This window comes from Lepidochelys kempii, chromosome 1 (genome assembly GCF_965140265.1).
Source record: "Lepidochelys kempii isolate rLepKem1 chromosome 1, rLepKem1.hap2, whole genome shotgun sequence".
Lineage (NCBI taxonomy): Eukaryota > Metazoa > Chordata > Testudines > Cheloniidae > Lepidochelys > Lepidochelys kempii.
The window spans coordinates 324,548,807-324,568,981 of NC_133256.1; the positions used below are offsets into that span (position 1 = coordinate 324,548,807).

Consider the following 20,175-nt stretch of genomic DNA (forward strand, 5'->3'; position numbering starts at 1 on the left):
GGGAGTTCCATAGCACTGGGCCAGCTGCTGGAAAAAGCTCTGTCCCCTTGGCATGAGGTTGACCCTTTCATAGTCCCGGTGAAACTTAGCTCCTGCAGGAACTTGGGGTTCCTGAGCAAGAGGCATTTTTATGTAGCTTGGTTCATGGTCATGGAAGTCCTTAAAGAGGAGGACCAAGTTGAAGTGTATACGGAGTGTTCCATGTGGAGCCAGTGTAGTGAGCAGAGTACTGGGATGAGGTATGTTCAGCAACTGTGGTGGCTAAGGATGCTGTGTTCTAGAGCAGCTGGAGCATTATGATCAGTTCACTTGTTCCCAAGTACAGTGAGCTGCATGGGACTCCCAAAGGCAGGCCTTCTACTGTGCCCAAGTCACGGCTCGCAGTATGGGGCCAAACCTCAAGCCAACCTCAGATGGAAGGAGGAGTCCTGGGAGCCATAGCTTGTAGTTTCCAGTAGCAGTGGAGGGTCAAGCAGAACCCCAAGCTGTGACTATTTGGGGAATCTCTAAAAAGGGGGAGCTGCTGTTTTGGTGACTAAACCTTCAAAACGTTTATGGCTTCCCACCAACACAATTCTGTCTAACTTGAGCCAAGTTTCAGTCTGCTGCTTTTCATGCAGTTGCTGATCTAGGCAATGAGCTACCTGGGGTGATGGTTCTATTAGTGGGGGAGGTGAGCAAGACAGAGCTGGGTGTCATCCGTATTGCTGTTGCAAGCATAATGTTCCACAATTTCTCCCTAGAATGGAGGAGTCATGTTGTTCAAGCACAGGACTAGGCACCAGGAGAGCTGATTTTTACCCCCTGCTTTGCCACAGGCTTTCTGAGTGATGCTAGGAGCTATTTGTGCCCCAGTTTCTCCATCTGTAAAAGAGGGATAATGATTCCCTACCTTTCAAGGGTGATGTGCGGGACCTTCAGAAACTATAGTGAGGAGCACCACGGGAATGCCAATAAGGGCAAACTGAAAAATGCAGGCTGTCTTCTTATAATAAGTATAATGCAATTCAAAATCTTCATCACACACAGAAATGAAGTTTCTTTATCAGTGACAGGTGTACCTGTGGGTATCTCTGAACCATGTTGATGAAAAGATAAGAGTTACAATGCCAGTACCAGTTACTGCAGCACTTCTTATTACACTGGAAAGCAGCTCGTGCAGAAATGGGATGTACTTTATTTACATGAAACCACTACAAACAATAGTGGGCTGGAGCTCTGAATAGGTGACTAGTAATGTTGGTGCTCAAGGGTCAAGCAACACTATAACAACCAGCACAGACACAGTAACTGGTAACATGCCCAGACTGTGCAAAGGCAGTGAATCACTCTTTCCTATCTCTAGCATTGTGTTATTAAAGATAAATTAGGTTTCTAATTGCTAAGTGAAATGTTGTCATGACTGAAGAACTTTTCCCTGCTTTCTTCTTTTCCAATTGCAATTGGTGTTTCCTAATAAAATAGTTCATGAGCCAAACCCCTTCCAGGCCCTCAGAAACAGCGTGCTAATGCAACACCACAAGGAACAGCCTTACAATTAGTAGGAACCCAATCAATGAAGTTGTCATATGTCTTCCACTGCACGGGAATGGAGTCAAGTCTTGTGTGCTTTTCCCATCAGTCCTGGAAAATCAGATTGCTGTTTCCAAATGTGTATCTGGAAATAAGGGTAGTCCCCCTTAACGTGGTACAGACTGACACATCGGAAAAGTTAAGATCAAATAAAATTAGAATTTAAGATCCTCACCTAACTTAATCCCAAACATTTTCTGCTGCCATTGAGCTGATCAGATCATTCCCCTTGTACTCAAGAAAAAAAGAGCAGAGGATTTCTGAAAAATAATTCATTCAGAAATATTTTTGTTTGCAAACTAGCAATTTCTTGCAATGATGTAACACTTTTTTCCCTGTTTCAGTATTGTGCACAGCATAAACCTCATACATTATCACACTAGACCAGTTATATTGTAACATACGTTGTGAAATCATTTTTCTTCTGGGTATCTTCAGCTTGATTTTGCAAAATACAAAAAGCACAGAACATGATGAAATTGAACAATAATAAAGTTACAAAAGCTATGAACTTTAACAGGAGGACCTAATACAACAAAAGAAGCTAGGGATATTTCCATTCAAAAATATTTTCAAAACGTTTTCTTTTCTAAGTCATAAAGGACAGGATACAGATAAAAATCATGTGTGAAAAGCACTTCGCTGTTACCAACAAAATACTAGACTTTTTAAACTTACATTTCTTTCTTTATGATGATTATTTTCTTTTAGCCGCTCACTCAGTTTGGACAATGAAGCAAACTTGTTCAGTTTCCTAGCATTGTTTGTTTGCGTTTTGTGTGTGTGTGTGTATAAAATCAGCTTCATTTTGGGCTTTTTCTGGCATTTTTAGATCATTAATCTCTCTCTAAGTGGTCTTGGTGTCACTAGATGGGAGAGAACACCACACCCAGGATGTGTGTGGGTTACACACACACACACAGTGTGTCAGCTGCTACATGTCCTAAGGATGTGTAGTATGTATCCCTTCTGTGGCCGTGGCCTCACCTCCTGCCCACCCTTTTTAGGGTAATTCGTGCTTCCAACTGCATTAGCCAACAGTCTTTGTGGTGTGGGGAGCATGAGGATTGCATTTATGGTTTGGGCCTATGTGGAGTGACACAAAGGGGAATGGGGAAGCTCATTGTACCCTTTCCTCTTCCCCCAAGTTCATGCACCTACGCAGGTGCAGGGACAACCTGGCCCTACGTTTGGGTGCAATTTACATGGTACTGTCCATTTACCACGTCCCTCACACTAAGAAAGGTGTTGAGTAAGAAGCACAAGCCCCTCTTGTCTGTGGAATCTGTTAATGTTGTAATGCCAGGGTGAAGGTTTTCCCATGGAGCACACAGTTGGGATGGTTCCCAAAAGCTTCACACCGCATTCTTTAAGGCTGGTTTTGGCTGTAACAGAGGGTATATTTTGGGAGAGGGGACTGGCGACCTGCCGGGTGAGGATGACCCCCTACTCCCAGCTCCATCTTTTAGCTTCTGTAATTTCAGGCTATCCTGGCTAGAAGTTTCTGCCTTCCCTTCTGAGGGCTTTGTTGCCATGTTATTCTTTGCTGCCAGCTCTCTGCCATTTGGGCCAGCTTCTTGCTTGCTCGGAGTCCCCATTCTGTCTTTCCCTTCACTGCTGTTTGCTGGGGCACTTGAAATTACCTGGGCAACCGGATCCTTTATTCCTGGTTGAACTGGCTCCTTCGTATCTTTCCATCTTCGGGCCCCAGATTTTGAATTGTATTCATACATTTTGCCAGTGACTGGATAGGGGGAAAAACACAAACAGTTAAACTATTTCTCCTTTTAGCAGACTAATGGAAGGAAGTTCCGCTCAGCTTGTCAGTTAAAAAGGAGTAAATCTTAATTAATTAGCCTCTTACTCCACTTTTTCATGTTCTCTCTCTCTATGTATGTATGTATATATATGTGTGTGTGTATATATATATATATATGTATATAAAATCTTCTTACTATATGTTCCATTCTATGCATCCGATGAAGTGGGCTGTAGCCTACGAAAGCTTATGCTCAAATAAATTTGTTAGTTTCTAAAGTGCCACACGTACTCCTGTTCTTTTAAAAATCTTTTGTAGTTAATAAACTTGTTTTATTATTTTATCTAATCCAGTGTGTTTTAAATTGAAATGTCTGGGAAACTCCATTTGGGGTGACAAGATGAGTGCATATTATTCCTTTTAAAGAAATAAACTTTTATTGTCCAAGAGAGGGACGGGCAATATAGGACATACATTTCTGGGAGGAAACCTAAGACTGGGAGTGTACTGGGGCCACCCTGCAGTATAACCAAAGCTGAGACGAGTCAGAGTGTAACCCATGTGTGTCTAGCAGGCTTCAGTTACATGTAGACCCTCTGGGTGTGGCTTGCATGCTGGAAAGCTGTTTGTGAGTGGCCCAGGTGAGAGCTACTTCAGCAAGGCATTGTAAGGCACCCAAGATTGCAGGGCAGGAGTGACACAGCTGCTAATTAGTCTGGATTGCACCTGGTATGTCACAGGTGGAGATTCCATAACCTGCCTAGGTAATTTGTTCCAGTGCTTAACTACCCTGACAATTAGGAATTTTTTCCTAATGTCCAACCTAAATCTCCCTTGCTGCAATTTAAGCCCATTGCTTCTTGTTGTGTCTCAGTGGATAAGGAGAACAATTTATTATACTCCTCTTTATAGCAACCTTTTATATACTTGAAGACTATTATCATGTCCCCCCTCAGTCTTCTCTTCTCCAGACTAAACAAGTCCCGGTTTTTCAATCTTTCCTCACAGGTCATGTTCTCTAGGCCATTGAACATTTTTGTTGCCTCCTCTGGACTTTCTCCAATTGGTGCACATTTTTCCAGCCTTTCGACGCATTAAGGTATAGATCTCACAATGGCCACTCGTTTAGGCGGAAGATCAGTGCTGTAGCTTTTGACTCAATTCTTTCTCTCTTCTTGTCTGTCCTACTGTTTTCTGAGAGGCAGCCCGACCCGTCGGCTTCTCTGTGTTCTACCGTCGGTAACCCCTGGATGCGGTGGCATCAGTGCATTTCTGCTGCATGAGATGAGGGTGAGCTCTCAGCAGCTGTGCAGGAGCGAGACCCATTGACCCCTGCTGTGCTTCCCTGTGGCGACTTTGGAGGTTGTGTCAATACATCTACTCCTACTCCACAGGCCGACCCCCCTGAATGTGGGGGAGGGGTGCAACGGCCACAGGGATTTCTGCAGCCCTAGCACTATGATCGCAGTCATGGAGCAGTCCTTCCTCCCCATTCCCTCTGCTAAGTCCACGATGGGGTAACCAGATATCAAGTGTGGAAAATCGGGATGGGGTGGGGGGTAATTGGCACCTATATAAGAAAAAGCCCCAAATATCAGGACTGTCCCTGTCAAATCAGGACATCTGGTCACCCTACATAGTCCTGCTTGGCAGCAGTAGCACCAATTCAGATATTTCCACAGGGAGACACTTTGCGGGGGGGTGGGGAGGGATTCTGGTCTCCCCCCTCCCACTCTCCTAACAGAGACTCTGATCTCGTCCCCAGTCATCTGATCCCCTGGCCGGACTCCCCGAGTCTCCCTCAGGCTAAGAGCCCCTCCTCTCTCTTATCCACACAGTGCACAAGATGATGCCACCAGGAGTCGAGTTCTCAGCCACTCCCCTATGCTCTGCTTACAGGAACGCTCTTCCCCCTGCACAAGGTAGTAACACCATTTTGATCCAGCCACCCCTCCATCTGTCTAGAGGGGTGGGCAGGTCAATTTTCAGTGGTGTTGCCACCATGCAGCCAGAGTGACTCTCTGGACCCCTCCAGCAGCAGCTGTACTGATTTACTACAGAACCACTGCTTAAAAGTGGTCAGGCCATGCCCCCACCCCACCCCCGGCTCTGCTGCCTGTGGAACTTTAAACAAATGTAAAAATCTTGGGAGGGTTTTGCCCCTCCCGTGGCCCTTCCAACTGGTGCCACTGCTTGGCAGGGGGAACAGGAGTTTCCCCATAATGCATATTCTCTCTGTATAGTCACTGATATTCGAGATATTCGAGTTCGAGATATTTAGATATCTTAGCTGATTTGTAAATGTTACTAGGGTATTGGCTTGATTTTCATAACCTGTGAACATAAGAACGGCCATATTGGGTCAGACCAATGGTCCATCTAGCCCAGTATCCTGTCTTCTGACTGTGCAGGGCCAGATGCTTCAGAGGGAGTTACCAGGACAGGGCTCTTTCATTGTGTGATCCACGCCCTGTCACCCAGTACCAGCTTCCAGCACTTGCAGGCTTAGGATACCTAGCACCTGGGGTTGCATCCCTGAACATCTTAGTTAATAACCATTGATGGACCTATCCTATATGAACTTATCTAATTCATTTTTTAACCCAGTTATACTTTTGGCCTTCATAAAATCCCATGGCAATGAGTTCCACAGGTTGACTGTGTGTTGCGTCAAGAAGTTCTTCCTTATGTTTGTTTTAAATTTGCTGCCTGTTAATTTCACTGTGTGACCCTTTTCTTGTGTTTAGGTGAAGAAGTAATAACACTTATTCATGTTCTCCTCACCTTGCATGATTTTATAAATCTCTATCATATTGCCCCTTATTCGTCTCTTTTCCAAATTGAAAAGTCCCAGTCTTATTAATCTCTCCTCATATGGAAGCTGTTCCATTCCCCTAATCATTTTTATTGCCCTTCGCTGTAACTTTTCCAATTCCAATATATCTTTTTTGCGACGGGGCGACCAGAACTGAATACATTATTCAAGGTGTGGGTGGGCCATAGCTTTACATAGAAGCATTATGATATTTTCTGTCTTCTTATGTATCCCTTATTAATGGCTCCTAACATTGTTTGTTTGCTTTATTGATTACTGCCGCACATTGAGCGGATGTCTCCAGGGAACTATTCACAATGATGTCAAGATCTCTTTCTTGAGTGGTAACAGCTAATTTAGACACCATCATTTTATATGTATAGCTGGGTTTATATTTTCCAATGAGCATTACTATGCATTTATCAACATTGACTTGAAATGTTACTTCCCATTCTCCTTGGGAAATAAGTTACCTTATTTCAAGCCAAAGATTTAAATTCACTTATAATTTTTCTTTACCTGGGTCTCTGGCTTCTCCATTAAAGACAGTGTTTATCTTGGTCATTTCCTATGAAGAGACATACAATGTGAAATCAAACCTGTGAAATAATTAAAGAAGGAGGAGGAGCTGTGACTTGGACATTTTTATATGACCTGCATGTTGCATTAGGGGGAGTTTAATCAGAACTAGCAACAAAAGCCATTGTGGCTTAGGGTGTTGCCACCAAATGTTCAGAGGAGAATTAATCAGTTCTGATGTGCTCAATGACTCCAAACATGCAGTCACAAGAGGGGCATCTCCAGAGGAGAAGAGGTTTGGGAATTCCTTATGGTAGACCAAAGTTCAGATCAAGCCACACAGTTGTTTCCATTCTAATTCATAAAAACTTGTGAAACCCCCTGTTCATATTTACATCCCCCTCGCCCCATCATTTTAATGCAACCAAAGGGTGCAATTCTGCCTTTCAGGCACTGGCCCATGTTGAGGCAGAATGGACGCATGACACTTTCTGAACAGAGAGAGAGCACACCCACACACATACATACAATGTGCCAGCTGCTACGCTTCTTATGGACGTGTAGTATGGATCCCTTCTGTGGCCAGGGGCTCACCTCCTGCCCTCCCTTTTTGGGATAGCTCATGCTTCTAGCCGCATTAGCTAACAGTCTTTGTGTTATGGGGAGCATGAGGAATGCATTTATGGTTTTATGCATTTATGTTGAGTGACACAAAGGGGAATGGGGAAGCTCGTTTGTACCCTTTCCTCTTCCCCCAAGTTCATGTACCCACACAGGCGCAGGGACAACCTGGCCTTACATTTTGGGTGCAATTTATATGGTATTGTCCATTTACCATGTCCCTCACACTAAGAAAGGTGTTGAGTAAGAAGCACAAACCCCTCTTGTCTGTGGAATCTGTTAATGTTGTAATGCCAGGGTGAAGGTTTTCCCATGGAGCACACAGTTGGGATGGTTCCCAAAAGCTTCACACTGCATTCTTTAAGGCTGGTTTTGGTTGTAACTGAGGGTATATTTTGGGAGTGGGGACAGGTGACCTGATTGGTGAGGATGACCCCCTGCCCCCAGCTCCATCTTTTGGCTTCTGTAATTTCAGGCTATCCTGGCTTGAAGTTTCTGCCTTCCCTTCTGAGGGCTTTGTTGTCATGTTGTTCTCTGCTGCTAGCTCCCTGCCATTTGGTCCAGCTTCTTGCTTTCTTGGAGTCCCCATTCTGTCTTTCCCTTCACTGCTATTTGCTGGGGCAGTTGAAATTACCTGTGCAACTGGATCCTTTATTCCTGGTTGAACTGGCTCCTTCGTATCTTTCCATCTTCGGGCCCCAGATTTTGAATTGTATTCATACATTTTGCCAGTGACTGGATAGGGGGAAAAACACAAACAGTTAAACTATTTCTCCTTTTAGCAGACTAATGGAAGGAAGTTCCCCTTAGCTTGTCAGTTAAAAAGGAGTAAATCTCATCAAAAGGTCTGGAAACTCTGGTCAGTTTGGCAAGCCCAACTTCTTCATCTAAGTCCTAGATTTTCTATTTTAACTATACCGGTATAGTAAAGCGGCAAAACTCCTGTACTGTGGATGCAGTTATAGAGGTGTCGAAGTGATTATCCTGGTTCACGAAGATGAGTAAGCAATACCACTATTAGGCACCTTTATAAGGATATAGCTCTGTCAATACTAGAGGCTGTAGTAGTTTATTGACCCACCCCGCTAACTGATGTAGATATCCTGGTATAACGATCTAGTGTAGACCAGCCCTAAAACACACTATTATCTAGACTAAGAAAGACTGTGTGTGATAGGTTTGCTACATCGAAGTAGCTAACTATTTGAACAAACAATTTGAAACACCACATGGCATCTATTGTAGACATCGTTCAACACCTTTAAACTCAGGTTAGTTGGTCTAAGTTCACCCCAGACTCAGAGATCTGGCATCACCAAAGATCTGGCCTATTCATTGACTTTTAATTTGCCTAGAATGCTTTCCCCCTGACAGATGCTCTATACTTCAGTGAAAGATAATGGGACGATGTGTTCTCTCTGTTTACATGCTGGGGGGAGCTCATAGTTACAGGTCCTGCAGTCACAAATCTTTGGTACTTTAGTGCACTGTGCAATAGTGCTTTGTTAGAAAGTACTTATAGCTCTCTGTAGACTTTAATAGTGACTCTTCCCTTGTACACTGGAAACAGGCATCCACTACTTCAGCTCATTTACTTTCCACAGATATGTAGAGAAATTTCCTGGTGTCCATTGTAATTACCTTATTGTCTAAATTACTCCTTACTTGTTAAGTGGACAAGGGCAACTAGCGGCATTGCCTATAATTAATTAAACATTATTTTTACCAGGTACTGTGAGACAAAACGACTTTTAAGGATTGGCGAGAGAAGTGGAGGTTCTATGCTATAGTTAGTACTGTATCAAGATTAATGGATCTTAACACATTAGTGAAATGTGGGCAATTTAAAAATAAAATTGGATCTCTCCTCACATGATTTGGCTACTTATAGATTAGGCACTTTAGAATAGAAAAGAATAGGGAATGTCTAATAGCCTTATATGTAGCTACCAGCACAAAAGGTGCTGAGGTTACAGCCTGAAAATGTGGATGTTTACATACGCTCCAGCAGGGCTTTCATGCAAGGTTTAGTTATTGCACCAGTGGAGTTTGCAGGACACCTGACCCAGCTCCTCTTGAGTCTGCTGAACTGAGCACTTATGAATCCAAGTCTGGCAGGTGGGATGTTGTGGCACTGTCCCCAAGATGTGCTCATTCATCCCAAAGAGCACCCGCTCTGGGAATAACCCTAGTGTGCGTGGCAGTTTTCATTTTCAACCGGCACGCACCTGCCAACACAGCCATCCTCCGCCAGGCTGCAGGAACGCACTCCTAGTGAGCACATATATCTCCGCTGCCCCTGCAACGTTGTACTGCAGTATAACATTTAAGTCAGGGCATAGCACAAATGTCATCCCACTGTGGTGCATTTCAGACCCTCTGAACTCTGTAGCTAGAGCCTGAGCCCAAACAGCTTTGTATTCGTCACATTTAGATGTAACGTTTGTAGACATTGTTCACAGAGCCATGTCAGTCCCAAGATATTACAAAGACAAGGTGGGTGAAGTAATATCTTTTTTATTGGACCAACTTCAGTTTGTGTGAGAGAGAAGCTTTCGAGCTACTTGGGAAGAGGAAGAGCACTGTGCAGCTTGAAAGCTCCACAGGTACCATAGCAGGGAGTGGCCCAGATGATACGTCTGAGGGAAGGGAGCAGAAGGAGACTCCACCAGTTGAAAGGCATGAGATGCACTGTCCTAAGGTTGCGGGTTCCATGACCACCACTCCCAAGAAAAGGAGGCGGGTGGTAGTGGTCGGGGACACTCTCCTCAAGGGGACTGAGTCATCTATCTGCTGCCCTGACCGGGAAAATAGAGAAGTCTGCTGCTTGCCAGGGGCTAAGATTCGCGATGTGACGGAGAGTCTGCCGAGACTCATCAAGCCCTCGGACCGCTACCCCTTCCTGCCATTCCATGTGGGCACCAATGATACTGCCAAGAATGACCTTGAGTGGATCACTGCAGACTACGTGGCTCTGGGAAGGAGGATAAAGGAGTATGAGGCGCAAGTGGTGTTCTCGTTCATCCTCCCCATGGAAGGAAAAGGCCGGGGTAGGGATCGTTGAATCATGGAAGTCAATGAATGGCTACGCAGGTGGTGTCGGAGAGAAGGCTTTGGATTCTTCGACCATGGGATGGTGTTCCAAGAAGGAGGAGTGCTAGGCAGAGACGGGCTCCACTTAACGAAGAGAGGGAAGAGCATCTTCGCATGCAGGCTGGCTAACCTAGTGAGGAGGGCTTTAAACTAGGTTTACCGGGGGAAGGAGACCAAAGCCCTGAGGTAAGTGGGGAAGCGGGATACCAGGAGGAAGCACGAGCAGGAGCGTGTGAGAGGGGAGGGCTCCTGCCTCAACCCGCTGATCGCTCCTCGTTCTCAGTACATCTCAAGTGCCTATATACAAATGCACAAAGCCTGGGAAACAAGCAGGGAGAACTGGAGATCCTGGCAAAGTCAGGGAATTATGATGTGATTGGAATAACGGAGACTCGGTGGGATAACTCGCATGACTGGAGTACTTTCATGGATGGGTATAAACTGTTCAGGAAGGACAGGGAGGCCAGAAAAGGTGGGGGGAGTTGCACTGTATGTAAGGCAGCAGTATGACTGCTCAGAGCTCAAGTATGAAACTGCAGAAAAACCTGAGAGTCTCTGGATTAAGTTTAGAAGCCTGAGCAACAAGGGTGATGTCATGGTGGGAGTCTGCTATAGACCACCGGACCAGGGGGATGCGGTGGACGAGTCTTTTTTCCGGCAAGTCGCAGAAGCTACTAGATCGCAGGCCCTGGTTCTCATGGGTGACTTCAATCATCCTGGTATCTGCTGGGAGAGCAATACAGCGGTGCACAGACAATCCAGGAAGATTTTGGAAAGTGTAGGGGACAATTTCCTGGTGCAAGTGCTGGAGGAACCAACTAGGGGCGGAGCTCTTCTTGACCTGCTGCTCACAAACCGGGAAGAATTAGTAGGGGAAGCAAAAGTGGATGGGAACTTGGGAGGCAGTGACCATGAGATGGTAGAGTTCAGGATCCTGACACAAGGAAGAAAGGAAAGCAGCAGAATACGGACCCTGGACTTCAGAAAAGCAGACTTTGACTCTCTCAGGGAACTGATGGGCAAGATCCCCTGGGAGAATAACATGAGGGAGAAAGGAGTCCAAGAGAGCTGGCTGTATTTTAAAGAATCCTTATTGAGGTTACAGGGACAAACCATCCCGATGTATAGAAAGAATAGTAAATATGGCAGGCGACCAACTTGGCTTAACAGTGAAATCCTTGCTGATCTTAAACACAAAAAAGAGGCTTACACGAAGTGGAAGATTGGACAAATGACCAGGGATGAGTATTTAAATATTGCTCAGGCATGTAGGAATGGAATCAGGAAGGCTAAATCACACCTGGAGTTGCAGCTAGCGAGGGATGTTAGGAGTAACAAGAAGGGTTTCTTCAGGTATGTTGGCAATAAGAAGAAAGCCAAGGAAAGTGTGGGCCCCTTAATGAATGAGGGAGGCAACCTAGTGACAGAGGATGTGGAAAAAGCTAATGTACTCGATGCTTTTTTTGCCTCTGTCTTCATGAACAAGGTCAGCTCCCAGACTACTGCACTGGGCAGCACAGCATGGAGAGCAGGTAGCCAGCCCTCTGTGAAGGAAGAAATGGTTCGGGACTATTTAGAAAACTGGACGTGCACGAGTCCATGGGGCCGGATGCGTTGCATCCGAGAGTGCTAAAGGAATTGGCGGATGTGATTGCAGAGCTATTAGCCATTATCTTTGAAAACTCATGGCGATCCGGGGAAGTCCCGGAAGATTGGAAAAAGGCTAATGTAGTGCCCATCTTTAAAAAACGGAAGAAGGATGATCCTGGGAACTACAGGCCGGTCAGCCTCACCTCAGTCCCCGGAAAAATCATGGAGCGTGTCCTCAGGGAATCAATTCTGAAGCACTTAGACGAGAGGAAAGTGATCAGGAACAGTCAGTATGGATTCACCAAGGGAAAGTCATGCTTGACTAATCTAATTGCCTTCTATGATGAGATAACTGGTTCTGTGAATGAAGGGAAAGCAGTGGACATGTTATTCCTCGACTTTAGCAAAGCTTTTGACACTGTCTCCCACAGTATTCTTGTCAGCAAGTTAAAGAAGTATGGGCTGGATGAATGCACTACAAGGTGGGTAGAAAGTTGACAAGATTGTCGGGCTCAACGGGTAGTGATCAATGGCTCCATGTCTAGTTGGCAGCCGGTATCTAGCGGAGTGCCCCAAGGGTCGGTCCTGGGGCCGGTTTTGTTCAATATCTTCATTAATGATCTGGAGGATGGTGTGGATTGCACCCTCAGCAAGTTTGCGGATGACACTAAACTGGGAGGAGTGGTAGATATGCTGGAGGGTAGGGATAGGATAGAGAGGGACCTAGACAAATTGGAGGATTGGGCCAAAAGAAATCTGATGAGGTTCAACAAGGACAAGTGCAGAGTCCTGCACTTAGGACGGAAGAATCCAATGCACCGCTACAGACTAGGGATCGAATGGCTAGGCAGCAGTTCTGCAGAGAGGGACCTAGGGGTGACAGTGGACGAGAAGCTGGATATGAGTCAACAGTGTGCCCTTGTTGCCAAGAAGGCCAATGGCATTTTGGGGTGTATAAGTAGGGGCATTGCCAGCAGATCGAGGGATGTGATCGTTCCCCTCTATTCAACATTAGTGAGGCCTTATCTGGAGTAGTGTGTCCAGTTTTGGGCCCCACACTACAAGAAGGATGTGGAGAAATTGGAGAGAGTCCAGTGAAGGGCTACAAAAATGATTAGGGGACTGGAACACATGAGTTATGAGGAGAGGCTGAGGGAACTGGGATTGTTTAGTCTACGGAAGAGAAGAATGAGGGGGGATTTGATAGCTGCTTTTAACTACCTGAAAGGTGGATCCAAAGAGGATGGATCTAGACTATTCTCAGTGATAGCAGATGACAGGACAAGGAGTAATGGTCTCAAGTTGCAGTGGGGGAGGTTTAGGTTGGAAAAACTTTTTCACTAGGAGGGTGGTGAAACACTGCAATGCGTTACCTAGGGAGGTGGTGGAATCCCCTTCCTTAGAAGTTTTTAAGGTCAGGCTTGACAAAGCCCTGGCTGGGATGATTTAGTTGGGATTGGTCCTGCTCTGAGCAGCGGGTTGAACTAGATGGCCTCTAGAGGTCCCTTCCAACTCTGTTATTCTATGATTGTATGAAAGCTTGTATCTCTCACCAACAGAAGTTGGTCCAATAAAAGCTATTACCTCACCCACCTTGTTGCTTTAGAGCTAAGGTAGTCTGGAAAGCCTAAGGAAAGGACATGTCATATATTTGTACACAATAAGTTGTGGGGCTGCTACAAGGTAACCAATCCAGTTTATTTCTAGCCAAACATTTAAATTCACTTTTAATTTTTCCTTACCTGGATCTGTGGCTTCTCCATCAAAGACGGTGTTTATCCTGGTCATTTCCTATGAAGAGACACACAATGTGAAATCAAACCTGTGAAATAATTAAAGAAGGAGGAGTAGCAGTGACTTGGACATTTTTACCTACATGGATTGAAGCAGATTTATATGACCCGCATGTTGCATTAGGGTGAGTTTAATCAGAACTGACAACAAAAGTCATTGTGACTTAGGGTGTTGCTACCAAATGTTTAAAGGAGAATTAATAGGGTCTGACCTTCTAAATGACTCCAAATGTCATGTTAGAAGTACGCAAGTCTCTCTTACCTGGAATTAATCACGTCATTTTGCTGCATCATATCAGAACTAAAAAATTTAGAACTTGAGTCTCCCCTCAGTTACACTGCTTCTGGTCAGGAGTAACGCTGTTGAAGTCAATGAAGTTACACCGTGTAAAATTGGTTTGAATGGAGAAATAGGCCTTTTGTTGTTCTCCTTCTGCTTGGCCTTCGGATAATAATCTCCTTTCTGACCCCCGTGACTCCACCTCTCTTGTGTCTGATATAGGAGGATGGAAAATGTAGTCTGGCTGGGGAGCCCAGTCCATGGAGGTGACTGTGGGGGATGATGCACCTGAACTACAACTCCCAAGAGGCACCACAGTGGGATTTCTGAATAGAACATTTTCAGGTTTTGGCCAAAAACATTTTGATATTTGGGTGTTTTTGTTTGTTATAATGAAAAGTCAAAATATATCACGGAAACAAAATTTTTCATGAACCATGTTTGCTTTAGTTGAAAAACCAATTCCCTTCTAAAGCAACTTCGATGGAAAATTTTCGACCAGCCCAAATGACAGCATTGTGTAGCCTGAATAGCTCAAGATTCCTTCTTTTCAGTGCCTGCTTTCTCAGTGTTTAATATCACATATTGGGCCAGATTTAACAGGTCATATTGGTTTGTTTTTCCAAAGTCACTAAATAAAAACCCTGACCTGGTTCACCCCATTTCCATCTCCTCATCCAATCCCTCCATAAATCAAAATGCCCTTCACCGTAATCCTTTCCTCAGGTAGGAAGGTAACAAGCTAGACGGTTGAAAATCCTTACCCTAAAGGCCCACAAACAAATTATGGACCTAACAAACCCTGCTAAGTGTCACCATTCAGTCACTCTGCTTCCCACTGAATCCCGTTACTCACTGTATTTTGTGTGTCTGTCTTGGTTGTAACTCCGTTCAGGCAGGGATCTGGGTGAAATCCTGGCCCCACTAAACTCAATGGGAGTTTTGCCATTGACTTTAATCAAGCCTGGATTTCACCCCTCCTCTATAAAACACTGTTGGTGGATAAGGAGCTTCATGCTTAGCAGATTGGGCTCCAGACTGGGAGTCGGGACTTGCACCCATTCCCATCTCTACTATTGACCTACTGTGTGATCCTGGGCAAATCACTTCTCTCTGTTTCCCTTCCTACTCTTTACCTGTCTTCTCTCTTTAGGTTGTAAACTCTTTAGGGAAGGGATTGTCACTTATATATGTACAGCATCTAGCACAACAGAGCGCCAGTCTGAGCTGGAATCTGAGTGTTACTGTTATATTAATAATAATCCTACAGTCCTTGTTTAGACCAGACTCTCATTGGCTGATAAGATCTGTGGGACCAGAATCTAATATGGCATCATTGATCCACTTGCTAAAATTCCCATTAGTATTTCTAGTGATGGCTTCCAATTCTCAGTCTGTATATATGAAAAAACCACTAGGATATGTCTACAATTAAAAAATAGCACTATTCAATATTTTTGAAATAGTGGGTTTGTAGAAAACATGTATAGTGGCAGAAACAAACTATGCCAAGAATTCTACCTTGCAATCTCCCTCATTGGCATCATACAAAAATTCCACAGGTTCTGTGACCATACTTTAGGACTGGTGTGGGCCAAACACTTACTTTAGTTTGTGACTTACAGTACTTACCCAAACCTCTTCTTTCTTAACTTTCTTCTTTTCTACAGGAAATGAAATGTACATTGTAAGAAATCAGAATTTTTTTGACTGTGATAAACAGACATTAAAGCCAAGATTTTCAAAAGTGATGAGTGAGTTTGAGACACCTTTTAAAAGAAGAGCCTGACTTTCACAGGACAGATGATCAGAACTTTCTGAGAATCAGAGCCCTTTGAGGTATTTCAGGTTGGGCACCCAAAATTGCTAATCACACTTGACAATCTTGCCCTAGAAGTAGAGGTGAATATTTTGCCACAAATAATTTTCCTCAATGAATTTTACTTTCCATTGATTGTTTGAACAGATTTAGAAATTGACATGTATTCTTTATTCAAAATTATTCACACCTTTGAAGAGTGAATAATTTGCTTTGGGGATGAAATTCCCCTCTGTGCAGACAGACAGCACTAGGGCTATGCACAACTGACCTCCCAATCAAGCCATATTCTGAGGATACAGCTGCTGCAAAGTCCTTGCACTGGCCCTCTACAGGAGAGTAAATTTTACCTGTGGGGAATATTTGAACTAAAATGTAGCTTTCATGAGTATTTGCACTTGTAAAGCTTATGCACTTGCAAGTTCATGAAAGCCAAAACAAGAAAGTGTTGCAAACCCAATCAAGCAACATTCTGATTTGTAAAATGGATTGGATATTTGCAATCTCTTTCCCGCACCCAACCCCCATTTTCACTCATTCTGAGTTAGAAGAGAGTATAGGCGCCAACTTTCTAATATGCCGGGGGGGTGCTCCCCTGGCTCCACCCCTTCCCCCACAGCCACAACCCCACCCTGCCTCTTCTTGACCCATTCCGACCCCTCCGCCGAGCATGCCCCGCCAATCAGCGCCTTCTCTCCCCCCACCCCAGTGCCTCCTGCATGCTGCAGAACAGCTGATCCATGGTGGGCAGGAAGGAGGGGGAGGTGCTTATTGGCGGGGCTGCCAGCAGGCAAGAGGTGCTGGGAGAAGGGGGAGGCACTGATAGGGGATTCAGCACCCACTTTTTTTTTTCTGTGGGTGCTCCAGCCCTGGAGCACACACAGAGTCAGCGCCAACAGTAGGGAGACTGGGCTTCTCTACAGCACAGATCCATGGATGCTGCCCAGTTTCAAGGGTGCATGCTGCCTCTATATTTCTGCATTTCCATTTTTGTTCCCTCCTTTGAGGCTTTTTTTTAATCTCCCTTCAAACAACACCTCCCGCCACCAACAGGCTCTGGTGGTTGGCATGTGATGGCCTAAAATGTATAATTACTACAGATGGGTCTGAGCCTGAAAAATTACTTCAAACCATCTTCCTTTTCCGCCCTACCAACTCAACTTTTGGGGCTCAACTTGAGGCAACTTGAAGGGACCCAATTTTTCAGAAAGTACCAGGCATCCAGCCTCTGAAAAACCAGGCACCTCTAAGTGTCTCAAACCAGGCACCCAAAATCACTTGTTATAGGTAAAAAGAAAAGGAGGACTTGTGGCACCTTAGAGACTAACCAATTTATTTGAGCATAAGCTTTCGTGAGCTACAGCTCACTGCATCGGATGTTCCCCGATGAAGTGAGCTGTAGCTCACGAAAGCTTATGCTCAATTAAATTGGTTAGTCTCTAAGGTGCCACAAGTCCTCCTTTTCTTTTTGCAGATGCAGACTAACACGGCTGCTACTCTGAAACTTGTTATAGGTGAGAATCATGGCTTCCAAATTGGGATGGCCTGGTTGTGTGTGCGGTGTCCAAAAGCTGGTTGTTGCTGAGTCAGCTCAAACTGTATTTAGGAGATTGAACTAATGTAGAGTGCTGGTAAGGCTAGTTGGAAAATAATTAATAAATTCCTGCCCCACCATGCCAGAGCACTAGACATTTTCATAGATTTTTAAGACCAGAAGGGACCATTAGACCATCTATTGTGACTTGTATTGGCACAGGCCATATAATTTTACCCAGTTATCCCTGTATTGAGCTCAATACATAGGTCAGTACATGGATTATTTATCTGAAAATGGAATTACAAATTTCTCTGACTAAGGCTACGTCTCCCCTACAACCTCGGGGTGTGATTCCCAGCTTGCATACACCTACTAGTGCTAGCTCTCATCTGAACTAGCATGCTAAAAATAGTTGCATAGCCATGGCAGCATGGGCAACAGCAGTAGCAACGCAAGCTACCAGAGGTACAAAGTACAAACCCAGCTGATCCCCGGGAATACGCTCCCAGCACAGCAAGCCCATGCCACTGCTGCCACTCTCCATGTTACTACCGCTACCGTGCTACTTTCAGCACGCTAACTCAGATGAGAGCTAGCGTATGTGTACAGGAGCTGGGAATTACACCCCTAGCTGCTAGAGGAGATGCAGCTTAGTAAGTGGTGCGCTTGTTCTTAAGAAGTAATGAAAGCATTAAAAAAAGATACATACCTGGTGTGGTTTTCCTATAATAAAAATATAAAGTCATCAATATAGTAAAATATGCAATACCTATGCCTACAAAAATATCATGTTCCAGTTCTAGCCCTAAGAAATCCTGTTCTTTTTTGATTTGGCAAACAGGATATTTTCTTGTGTTTGACCTTTTTCGGTTTGTTTAGTTTGGGCATGTTTGTTCTGCTGCGCCTCAGCACTATTAACTCCTGCTATTGAGCTACCAGAAGCAGTAAAACAGCCCTGAATATTGTTTTTGCGACTCCCAAAAGAATGGCTGTATATATATATTTTTAATCTTATCAGTAAGAGCATGGTGGAGTTATACAACCCCCCAAAATTATACTTTAAAAAAACTACACTCCCCATCCAATACTAGGGCTGAGCTAATATCTTTTAAAATATTTGAAAGGTTTAAAATGTGACTTGAAAATATCAAGATTGCTTTTTAACAGGAGATCATGAGTCTCGATGAATCATTGTCACCAATTAATAAATAATAACAATAGCCATATTATATGCCACTGTATCCATTTGTCATTTCTACCACACATTGCTAAACTCCTTGCATACACCTCTAGAATAGTAACAATATCTTGCAGTTCATAGGTTATCTCTAAGGCTGCGGGTCAGTCATGGGAGTCATGTATTGCGTGACTTTCCATGGCCTTCGTGACTTTTGCAGCAGCCGATGCAGCTGTCTGAGGAGCTACTGAGGCAGCCCCTGGGCCAGCAGCAGCAGTAGTGTGGGAGGGGGCCTCAGGGCTGGGGCAGGAGATTGGGATGTGGGGAGGTGCTTACCTGGTGGGGAACAGGTGGTGCTTACCTGGAAACAGCCGGGATGACCCTGCAACTCCTGACTAAGGCGGAAGGGCCAGGGGGCTCTGTGCGCTGTCCCTGCTTGCAGGCACCACCCCCGCAGTTCCCATTGGTTGCGGTTCCCGGCCAATGGGAGCTACAGATCCAAAGCTCGGCAGGGGTAGTGCGCGGTGACCCCCTGGCCTCTAGGAGCTGCAGGGACACGGGGAGCCAGGTAGGGACTCTATCAGCCCTGCCAACTGCCAAACCCCCCTTCCTTCTCCCCCCCCAGCACCAGCGCGGGTCCCGGGCTGCGTGCCAGCACCCGCCCCCCACCCCTCCCCCAGCACCAGCACAGGTCAAGGGCCAGCACCCCCAGACTACCCACCCCCACCCCAAGCACCCACAGGCCCCAGGCCAAGTTTTAGTTTTGGGTAATAGTACAAGTCACAGACAGGTCACGGGCCGTGAATTTTTGTTTACTGCCCATGACCTGTCCGTGACTTTTACTAAAAGTACCCATGACTAAAACATAGCCTAAGTTATCTCTCATTCTGAAAGATTTGAGCACAATTGGGCCATGATCCTGATTGGGACTTCTGGTGGTAACAATAAACATTTAGTAATTACGATTATTATTATTTCTGCTAGTGATGTTCAGCTAAAGCATTTGCTAAAGTATCAGTAAATCCACCAAGGGTTTCTATGTCATTTTGATTTGACTATCTCTTTAAAGAATCAACATCTTATTCCAACAACTAGTAAAGTTTATTACAGCAAATGACACATTGCTCTAAAATATTCAAAGTATAAATTCCATTAACTCTCAGAGTTTCAAGTTGTCTTTATAAGTAGTGGGTATTTCTCAATAGTAATAACAAACTCACTATTTCTCAAGGAAACTAGTGTTTATGTTCTTTTTTTGGTTACTTACAGTGCTCTTTTATTTGTTTTGGGTTTTGGTGGACAGTAGGTACGGATATATTTTGCCAGCAGGAAGGATAGGTATCCAAGCAGTCCAAGCAGTAGCATGCTGCCAACAGAAATGAGGAACGGCACATACCAAGCTGATTCAGAATAAATATTTTCTGTTCTGATCAGAAGTGTAATGGCAGGCTTTGAAAAAAAAATAAAACAGAAAAGGTTCTTAAATGCTGCAAACTGAATTTTGTTGACAACTAGTGTAGAAAGTATGTTTCTGATTGTGCTCCTGTATTTTATAGTAAAACATGCATACGTGTGTTTAAAAACTTTGGATTGCCTTAGG

General features: G+C 44.6%; 1 protein-coding gene across 1 annotated transcript in view; it reads right to left on the reverse strand.

Annotated features, from left to right (window-relative positions):
- Positions 1-2,290: 2,290 nt before the first annotated feature.
- CDHR3 (cadherin related family member 3) overlaps positions 2,291-20,175 on the reverse strand; it is a 62,312-nt gene continuing 44,427 nt past the window's right edge. Inside the window, exons 15-21 of the mRNA XM_073331857.1 lie at positions 19,843-20,024; positions 18,108-18,121; positions 15,666-15,706; positions 13,712-13,760; positions 7,921-8,021; positions 6,666-6,714; positions 2,291-3,316 (exon numbers count right to left, since the gene is read on the reverse strand). Of these exons, the coding sequence (XP_073187958.1) occupies positions 2,928-3,316; positions 6,666-6,714; positions 7,921-8,021; positions 13,712-13,760; positions 15,666-15,706; positions 18,108-18,121; positions 19,843-20,024 (825 nt within the window). The 3' untranslated portion in view covers positions 2,291-2,927. The remainder of the gene's footprint in view (positions 3,317-6,665; positions 6,715-7,920; positions 8,022-13,711; positions 13,761-15,665; positions 15,707-18,107; positions 18,122-19,842; positions 20,025-20,175) is intronic.